General features: G+C 42.9%; 1 protein-coding gene across 1 annotated transcript in view; it reads right to left on the bottom strand.

The window, feature by feature from the left end:
- The window catches only part of ttn.2 (titin, tandem duplicate 2), a 202,854-nt gene that overhangs the window by 45,467 nt on the left and 147,834 nt on the right, over positions 1-9,553 (bottom strand). The window contains exons 194-210 of the mRNA XM_037110653.1: positions 9,132-9,407; positions 8,705-9,004; positions 8,308-8,610; positions 7,405-7,704; positions 7,025-7,312; positions 6,619-6,921; positions 5,928-6,230; positions 5,498-5,803; positions 4,742-5,029; positions 4,260-4,550; positions 3,441-3,728; positions 2,767-3,354; positions 1,996-2,100; positions 1,707-1,904; positions 1,312-1,608; positions 547-1,134; positions 86-388 (exon numbers count right to left, since the gene is read on the bottom strand). Coding sequence (XP_036966548.1) covers positions 86-388; positions 547-1,134; positions 1,312-1,608; positions 1,707-1,904; positions 1,996-2,100; positions 2,767-3,354; positions 3,441-3,728; positions 4,260-4,550; positions 4,742-5,029; positions 5,498-5,803; positions 5,928-6,230; positions 6,619-6,921; positions 7,025-7,312; positions 7,405-7,704; positions 8,308-8,610; positions 8,705-9,004; positions 9,132-9,407 — 5,325 coding nt within the window. The remainder of the gene's footprint in view (positions 1-85; positions 389-546; positions 1,135-1,311; positions 1,609-1,706; positions 1,905-1,995; positions 2,101-2,766; positions 3,355-3,440; positions 3,729-4,259; positions 4,551-4,741; positions 5,030-5,497; positions 5,804-5,927; positions 6,231-6,618; positions 6,922-7,024; positions 7,313-7,404; positions 7,705-8,307; positions 8,611-8,704; positions 9,005-9,131; positions 9,408-9,553) is intronic.

Genomic DNA, 9,553 nt, shown 5'->3' with positions numbered 1-9,553 from the left:
GAACATTATTTTTAAGCTCTTTTAGTTAGTTATTTGGGCTTTTAAAAGCAATTCAGAATTAAATAGGAAGTCCAGCTTTACTTACACACAATGTCCTTGGGCATTACAGATTGTGATGGCTCACTTGGCTCCCCAAATCCAGCTTTGTTCTCAGCAGTGACTCTAAACTCATACTCTACTCCCTCACTTAGGCCTTGCACCTTAAAGCGCAGGTCAGGGACTGTCCTCTTACAGGCTCGCACCCATCTCATTCCTCTCCTCTCTTTCCTCTCTACACAATATCCTCTAATGTCACTTCCCCCGTCCTGTGCTGGTCTCCTCCATGAAATGGTGACAGCATTCCTACTAACATTATCAATCTCTGGGGCTGAGGGGGGACCTGGTGGATCTGTATAATCAAAACAGACAAGAAAAGTTTTGTTAGTTATCATCACAGATTTAATTGATGAGGAAATTAACCTGTAAATCTTTGGAAAAATGTATATTTATTCAATTCATTTTATCTTTTAACATTTAACAAATTATAGCTACATATAAACAACTTACGGAAACTGTCAACCATTTTGACTGGACCAGACTGGCTTGAGTCCCCAGTGCCATACTGGTTCACAGCAGACACTCTAAAGATGTACTCGTTGCCCTTGATCAATTTACTGGCTACATATCTGCAGTCAATGACGTTTTCGGCTAGCTTGGTCCACTGCAGACGGCTGGTCTCTCTCTTCTCAAGGATATAGGACTTGATAGAGCAGCCTCCATCTTCGTCTGGTGGAAGCCAGGTCAGAGTACACTTCTCAGCTGAAATGTTACTGGCTTCGATGGGGCCTGGAGGCCCAGGTACGTCCAACACCTTCACTTTAATGTGTTCTTCCTTAATACCGAAGGGGTTGCTAGCAGTGATCGTGTACTCTCCTGTGTTCTTCCGGCTTGCATACTTGATTGAGAGGGTGGAGGAGGTGGGAGTGCTGGTGATGGTGACAATGTCAGAGGTCTTGAACTCACGGCCTCCCTTTGACCAGACGGAAGTGGGTGGAGGTTTGCCCACAATCTTGGAGGCTGAGATCACAATGGTGTCTCCCGCCCTGACTGATACACCATCCTTCATGTCTTGGTCAATGGTAATTGTTGGAGGCTCTGCAGAGTGGATGGAAGCAAATGGTGTTACTACTGTCTACACAACTCATGTATTCAAAGTCATGACAGTATGTGTCTGAACTTGATATTTTTACAACAAAGAAACAAAAACAATCTGCATTCACCCAGATTTTTCTAAACACTAAACCACCAAAATGAGTTTGCTGCTCAGCTTACCATACTCATCCTTGCAGGTCAGAAGCTCAGTAGGCTCTGAGGGGACACTAATAGCCCCGGCAGCGTTCTTGGCCCTGATCCTGAACTGATACTGAGATCCCTCTGTCAGGTCAGTCACAGTAAATGCACAACCCTGGATGTTTACATGATTGGCCTTCATCCAGGTCTTGCCACCAGCCTCCAGCTTCTCCACCATGTAGCCAGTCAGCTTATGGCCACCATCATATTTAGGAGCTGTCCAAATCAGAGTGACTGTGCTCCTGGTGACATTTATCACTTCAGGCTTGCCAGGAGGATCTAGCAGAACACAAAGTAAATATTTAAACACATACAGAAAACACAGAACACATTAGGTCTTACAATTAGAGTAAAAAATGTAAGATCAGTGAACTCACCAATAGGATCCAGGGCTACCACAGCCTCAGTGGCCCTGCTTGCCTTTCCAAGACCAGCCATGTTCATGGCCATCACTCTGAACTCATACTCTAGTCCCTCTATCAAGCCAGTTACTCTGCACTCCTTCACTCTAAGAGGAGTCTTACTGGCCCGTTTCCACATCAGACTGTTCCTCTCCTTAAACTCCACATGATATCCTAGAGAGAACACAAAATGAGTTAGTCATGGTGACTACATTTTGTTATTTGCTCATGTTTAACAAACAAACTTTATCTATCAGTCTGTTACCAGTAATTGGGGAGCCACCAGTGTCTTTTGGATCAGCCCAAGTCAGGATGGCTGACTCATGGCGGATGCTCGCTATTTCTGGAGGAGCAGGTGCCTCTGGCACATCTGTTGGAAGCAAAGAAACATAATGTTGGAATGATTAAGAAAGACATGGTGAGTGTGGAAAGTCTTCACATGACCAGTTCCTGATCATGCAATTGTTTTCATGAGGCATATTTACTGTTCTTGCATATGTGACATTACTGATTTTGATTTTCATTGAAACATTGTCACTCCTCTTAAAAACTGAACTGTCAAAAAAGCTAATCTAACGTACACTATGTACTTTAATCAATTTCTATAAAAAAAAATTAAAAAAAGATAAACAATGAAATAGTGGATAAAGATACATTCTCCATGCAGGACCTTTGGCATTTTTAAATTAGGTGACAATTAGGCAGGTAACAAACAAAACAAAAAAAAAAATCTGGCCTCACAACCATAGACAATGTTCCTACAAGCGTGGGGGGTGAAGTAAAGTCACTAATTTAAGACATTTTCTAGCAATCAGTCAGTGTCTTGAAACAAGACCGAAAAAGGAAGATCACTAGAATCGAGAAAATTACACTATTTCCAACAACAGTAGGTTAAAAAATGTCAACTAAAAATAAGATGCAAGAGTGGACTAAATGACACTTTTAAAGTAAATATAATCGCAGCTTGTGCAAAACTTCTGACCCTTTAGTCATGTGACTTCCTCAGACCATAGTGTATTCTGAGTGTGACACTCACCGAATGGGTGACGTGCAATGACTGGGTCAGACCTCAGATACTCTCCAACCCCGTACTTGTTCTCAGCAAACACTCTGAAAATGTACTCTATTCCATCGTGGAGCCTGATCACCCTCATAGTGGTCTTCTGAATGGCTGAGGCTACTGTGGCCCATTTGTTATCTGTGGTCCTCCTTTTTTCAACAATGTAGTTGGACACCTCAGCACCACCATCATCTTTAGGTGGTGCCCACTCCAGGGTGATGCCATCAGCGGTGATCTCATCAAACTTAATAGGCCCAGTGCAGATGCCAGGCTTGCCCACCACCTTCAGCTGGAACTTGCAGTCCTTGGAGCCGGCACTGTTCTTGACGTTGATGTTGTAGGTGTCAGCATCTCCTCTCTGGCAGTCTCTGATCAGCAGAGTCGTGACACCCTGAGACGCCTCCACGCACATTCGGCCCGTGTCTCCAAGCATCACGTCGCCTTTCTTCCAGGTGGCGGTTGGATGGGGCACTCCAATAAGGGGGATGTTGATACGTGTGGTGCTGCCCTCCTTCACCACGCAGCAACCGTCATGCAGACTACTCAAGTTGCAGTCAGGAAGCACTGAAATTCAAAGGAATGAGCTCATCATAAAATGTTATGCTCTAGCAAAACAAGGAACTATAACACAGGTCAGGCTGACTTCTTACCAAACTGGTCCTTGGCGACGACAGTGAGCTCAGTGGGTGGACCCTCTCCAGATTCATTGAGTGCCTTGACTCTGAATGAGTACTCCTTGCCCATAGTCAGCTCGCCGATGGTGTGTGACGTATTCTTGCCTTTCAAGATTTGCGTCCACTTCTCCTCACCTTCGCTCTGCTCAAGGATGTAAGCCGTCACGTGGCTTCCACCATCACTGATGGGCTTCTTCCAGCCCAGGCTGATCGAGTTATTTGTAGTCTTCTGGGCTTTGAAGTCCGTCACTGGACCAGGTTGCTCTGAAGGGGGAGGATGGATGGGTTAAGACTGAGCATGTGTTTTCAGATTTGAATATAAAGGGAAGCTTTTTCTCATTTTTGTTACACTGTATATTAGTCTTGGTCATTGATCTCGCCCATTAGTCTTAGTTTCAGTTCTTTTCATTTGATTGTCTTAGTCTTTGTTTTCTTGTCTAATTGCAGTCCGGCTAATTAACTATTAACTATAACCATTGTATCTAATTAACATTCCATAGTTTAAACCATCCAAGTTGAGGATTTAACTGGTGGAAACTGGGGAAACGTGAATTCATGAAAATGAAGGATTCAGTATTTCTTTAACAGGATCTTACTCCTGGTAGTGTGGATAGGACTTTGATGTTAGGAATTAAAATGTACAAAATATAAAATATTTTAAAATAACAGCTGTTTCTATTTCTACAATCTTGGTTAAGGCATTGGTTTGAGTTGGATCCTGTGATACTAAATAATAATAAATAATAAATCAAATCAAATCTAAATTAGAAAACTGCTCCAAAGCCTTGTAGTTACCTGATGCTCTGACGCTGCCAGCTGTCTCACAGCCCTCTCCAATGCCATAGGCATTTTCAGCCAGCACTCTGAAGCAGTAGGCCTGTCCTGCCTCCAGGTTGGTGATCCTAAAGGAAGTCTTGGGGCACTCTGCAGACACACAGGTCCAGGCTTTTCTCTCAGCTAGACGTTTCTCTACGACATAGCTCTTGACCGGGCTGCCACCATCGATCAGCGGGGCATACCATGTGATGCAAGCATGGTTTCTGGAGGTCTCCTTGACAATCAGGTTAACAGGTGGTCCAGGAGTATCTGAAGGGGAGGAGAAACAGCATCTCGGTGATACAGTTTAAGATTCCCAACTTCATCAGATTTTTCAATCTTACTGGTTATATCGATCACAATATTATTACATGACCTAATTCTGCTTTTTCAGGAAGCATGGTTTGGGTGACTTCCTCTTTTTATAAACAGAACACTTTTTTCCTCATTATTTTTCCTACCGAGGACCTTGACCACGATGGTGTAACTCTTGGAGCCGCTGCTGTTCTCTAGCGACAGGACGTATTTGCCGGCGTCGTATCTGTTAATGTCCTCAACCATCAGTAGGGTGTCCCACTCTGACGTATTGATCATCAGGCCCTGCCTGTCCTTCAGGTTGGCGTCCACCTTTGTCCATGTCACCTTTGGTGCTGGGCGTCCTCTCAGTGGGACATAGAGTCTCATTGTGACCCCAGCACGAAGAACCAATGCCTTTCTTAGGTCAGCATCCAGCTCAGCTTCAGGAGCGACTGGAAGATGGACAGAAGATCACTTTTAATCATAGCTGTAACTGTAACTAATTCTCGGTTTACAGCAAAGTTGTATAAGCTAGCAGATACTTAGCATGAATTAATGTAGTTCCACAAGAATGTTGGTAATTATTGAGAACACATTTTTTTGTGCAAAAATAATCTGCACTCTGAAATGCATATGGAAATATATCGGAAATGAATGACTGGGGCATTAACACATATCTATAATGCTAGAGTGCAGTGTGTCAAGTAGAAGGCTAAGTTAGGTTAATTAAAAAGTCATGAGTCATCAATGTTTTCATGTATTTTTACAATGAATAGGCTTTTTTAACAGATTTTTTACTAATGTGATAATGGTTAGCAGGTTTTAAACAGTAGCTTATGTGATAAACAGTCCTAATTAAACTGTTTGTGCTAATTTTATCACATGATTTATTTAATGTTGTATGAACAGTTGTAGCATACTTAAGATATCCTTGGCCATGTGGTTTCCAGGAACCTCGCTGGGCTCACTGTATCCAATCTTGTTGACGGCAGTTACTCTGAACTGGTACTCAGTGTTGTCCATCAGGCCAGTCATCAGGAATTTGGTGGCCTGGAGCTTCTTTGGGACGTTGCACTTATTCCAATCCTCAGCTTCAGCTCTCTTACACTCAACAAGGTAGCCGATGATCTCACAGCCACCGTCATATGCCGGTTTAGTCCAGCTAAGGCTGATGGAGCTCTTGGTAGAGTCGACCACCTTGGGGAAGGCAGGTGGTCCGGGAGGATCTGGAGAATTGCAGTGACACATTCGTAATTATTTTCAGATTTATTGGAAAATAATGTAGCAGCCATGTCTGATTGAAGTATTTTATGCTTCATTTTTTAAGTGATTTTTGAAACTGATACTCACAGACAGGGTCAACAGCCAGCGCAGCATTGGATGCGTCACTAGGTTTGCCCAGACCAGCTTTGTTCATGGCAATCACTCTGAACTCGTACTCAGAGCCCTCAGTAAGCTGAGTTGCTTTAATAGTTCTGTCGATGACTGGCCGACGGTTGACCTTAGCCCAGGTAAGCTCCGTGGCTTCACGTTTCTCCACCATGTAGCCCAGGATGGTGGCTTTGCCGTCGTTGGCTGGGGCCTTCCAGCTTACTGTCATGGAGTCTTTAGTAATGTTGGTAATGACAGGCGGGTCACATGGACCAGGAACATCTGAAGGAAGAGATCCATGACAATCTCTGATCAGTGTTTGAGGTCATCTTATTTCATCAACATTCAATATCTTGTTGATCATGTCACATGATTAAATACTTGGTTGATGAATAATTGGCCACTTCTCATAACATTTTAATTGCTCAAATTAGATGTTGGATCACAAGATTAAAAACAGATTTTTGTTCTTCAAATGATACCCTTAAATGTAAGAGAGAATAGAACAATTTAAAAGTATGTCAACAGTTTTAAACATTTACATTTTTCCTATTCTAACCTAAAGCATAATTTTTTGTGTGTAAGTATTTTTTTTTTTACTGCAGCAACAATTTATAACATTCAAGAAACTGCAGCTCAAGGCACTTCAGCTATAGCAGGCTTAACTTACCATACGGGTTCTTGACCATGATGCCGTCAGTCATTTTGGGGTCTCCAACACCATATTGGTTCTCAGCACTGACCCTGAATTGGTACTCATGGCCTTCAATGAGTTTCTCCACTGAACAGTCGGTGAGATGTCCATGGATATTGGAGCTGACAAGTGCCCAGTTGGCCCTGCTGGTCTCACGCTTCTCTATGATGTAGTTGGTGATTTCAGAGCCACCATCTGCAAGTGGGGGCTCCCATCGCAGCTTAACGCGATCGGCAAAGACCTTAGCAGCTTTTACTGAGGCTGGAGGCCCTGGTCTATCTGCAAGGGAAAAGGTGGGAGGTTGGCATCTTTGTTTTTTGATACACACAAAATGCTTGCACAGACAAAATACTAAAATTAAAATATAGTAAATCTAACTTACCTAGAACCTTGACCTTGATAGTAGCGTACTTGCTTCCATTGATATTCTCAGCCGTGATGGTGTAGTCTCCAGTCTCCTTCCTAGTGACGGAGTAGAGCTCAAGCAGATGGACATGTTTCTTCTGGACCATCTTCATTCCCTCAGCAAGGACCAGAGGCAGTCCGTCTCTCTTCCAGCTGACCTTGGGCAGTGGCTTGCCGAAAACCTCAGCATCCAGGATGACATTCTCTCCAGCTTTAATCACGATCAGGTTCTTCATGTTGACGCCCAGATCCACACGAGGAGGAACTGCACAGGAGAAGAGAAGAAAGAGAATAATCATTATTTTGTCCATAATTTAATTTGTTGATCATATTTTTCTTTTCTGTGTTTAGCTGTACCATTCTCTGCAATGACAGGGATGGGATCGGACAGCTCGGACGGTAGGCTGATGTTGATAGCGGTCTTAGCGATGACTCTGAACTGGTACTGTGCGCCCTCCTGCAGGCCGGTCACCACGTAACTCTCAGTCTGGATGTTCATACAGTTGGCATTACAGCGTGTCCACTTCTCCTCAGGAAGCTTTGTGTATTCCATGTAGTAACCAATCAGCTTGCTGCCACCATCATGCTTGGGACGGCTCCAGACCAATGAGACAGAATTCTTGGTCACATCCATGGGCTCAGGTTTACCTGGTGGGTCTGGATGGAAACAAAGGATCGTATACTCATTTATGCTGTCTAAACAATAGAGAAGGTTGAGAAAGAGTGATCCAGAGCTCAAACATGATTGGCCTGAAAACTCAATTTCTCATTTAGCAATATGCTTTCAAACAGATCAGTCAAATAAAAGCTCTATTTAAAAAAATAACTTTAATACCAAGGCTAATACCAAGGCTTGTCATAATTTCATTATCCTAGGACAAGAAATTATGCTTATACTTTTTACTAACATACTATTTCAATTTTCATTGAAAAATAAAGTAAAAAATTTTGGGGGGGATTTGATGAAGTTACTCTAAAAGATACTGTTGAGAAAAATGAAAATGTTCTGAATGCTGCAGAGGATTAGGGTAAAAGATGATTTAAACGTTGTTTTCTTGTGTATTGAAAACACATTCTCTTGATCTCTTTCTCATTTCACATCCTCTTGATGTTTTGAAGTGAATCTGGCTCACTTGGAATGGTAAATTCACTTCCAATTGAGCATCACCACAAAACGAAAATTTTTTTTACCTGGTTTTCTTGAACTTTTTTTAACATTACAATAGGATGTCATAATCAAGTTAAGGAACATGTTCTTACCAACAGCATTCCTGGCGGTGATGAAGTCTGTCTGTTTGCAAGGTTTGCCCTGACCAGCTATGTTGAGTGCAGACACCCTAAAGGTGTATTCCAGACCCTCAATTAGGCCAGTGCAAGTGTACTGAGTGGCTTTGACCACGGACTCATTGGCCTTGACCCACAGAAGGCTATTCCTTTCCTTCTTTTCAATGCAATATCCAGTGAGGGGAGAGCCTCCATCATTGCTTGGACGCTCCCATGACAGGATCACAAAGTCCTTGCTGATCTTGTTGATCTGGAGGTTTCTGGGCTCGCTAGGAGGATCTTAAGGGAAAAACAGAAAAGTTATCAGAAAGTGACTATTGCTTATAATGGTTTCCAGTAATTGAGTTGAAAATCAATTGAACTGCAGACTCACCAAATGGATATTTGGCGATCATTCTCTCAGAGTAGATAGGCTCAGAGATGCCAAACCTGTTCTCAGCACGGACTCGGAAGCCATATTCTTTGCCAGGTGTCAGCTTGGTCATTCTAAAGCTGGTTTTGGTGCAGGATGAGGACACAATGAGCCAGTCACCCTGGCTGACATCACATTTCTCTACAATATAGTTGGTGATATTGCTACCACCATCTTCTGGTGGAGAGTTCCAGAGCAGTGTACAGGCATCAATGTCCTGTTCAGTGATTTCCAGAGGAGCTCCCGGTGGTCCGGGGATGTCTGTAAAGACACGGCAGATGACACGTTAACGATGGGAGTGACACACTAAATCAACAATCTTTTATTCTTTTAAGTATATTTTCAATTTAGAACCAGTAACTTTAACATGATGTATTTTTAAACTGACCCATGACAACGACTCTCAGGATCTGGTTGATCTTGCCGGTGCTGTTCTCTGCCGACAGGCTGTAGTAGCCACTGTCCTTTCTGGTCACGTTCTTAATGATAAGTGTGCAGGTCATCAGCGTCTTTACGACGGACAGGCGATCAGAAGTGAGGACATCCTCATTTCCCTGCTTCCACTTGCAGAAGGGTGCAGGTTTACCTGCCACAATGGCCTCAACCACCATCTTGGTTCCAGCTCTGACTGTCACAATGTCAGGCATGATGACTTTAGGAGCCACTGGGGGAAAGATGAAATACAAAGAGTTACTTCAGTGCTTAAGCACATTATTTTAATCTTTTTATTTAATTCATCAGGAGTAATAAATAATTAATAAATGTATTGTTGTAGCTTCAAAATGAAATATTTCAGGTACTACAAATCTG

The sequence above is a fragment of the Acanthopagrus latus genome, chromosome 9, assembly GCF_904848185.1.
Source record: "Acanthopagrus latus isolate v.2019 chromosome 9, fAcaLat1.1, whole genome shotgun sequence".
Taxonomy (NCBI): Eukaryota; Metazoa; Chordata; class Actinopteri; order Spariformes; family Sparidae; genus Acanthopagrus; species Acanthopagrus latus.
This window is presented reverse-complemented; position numbering and strand designations above follow the sequence as displayed.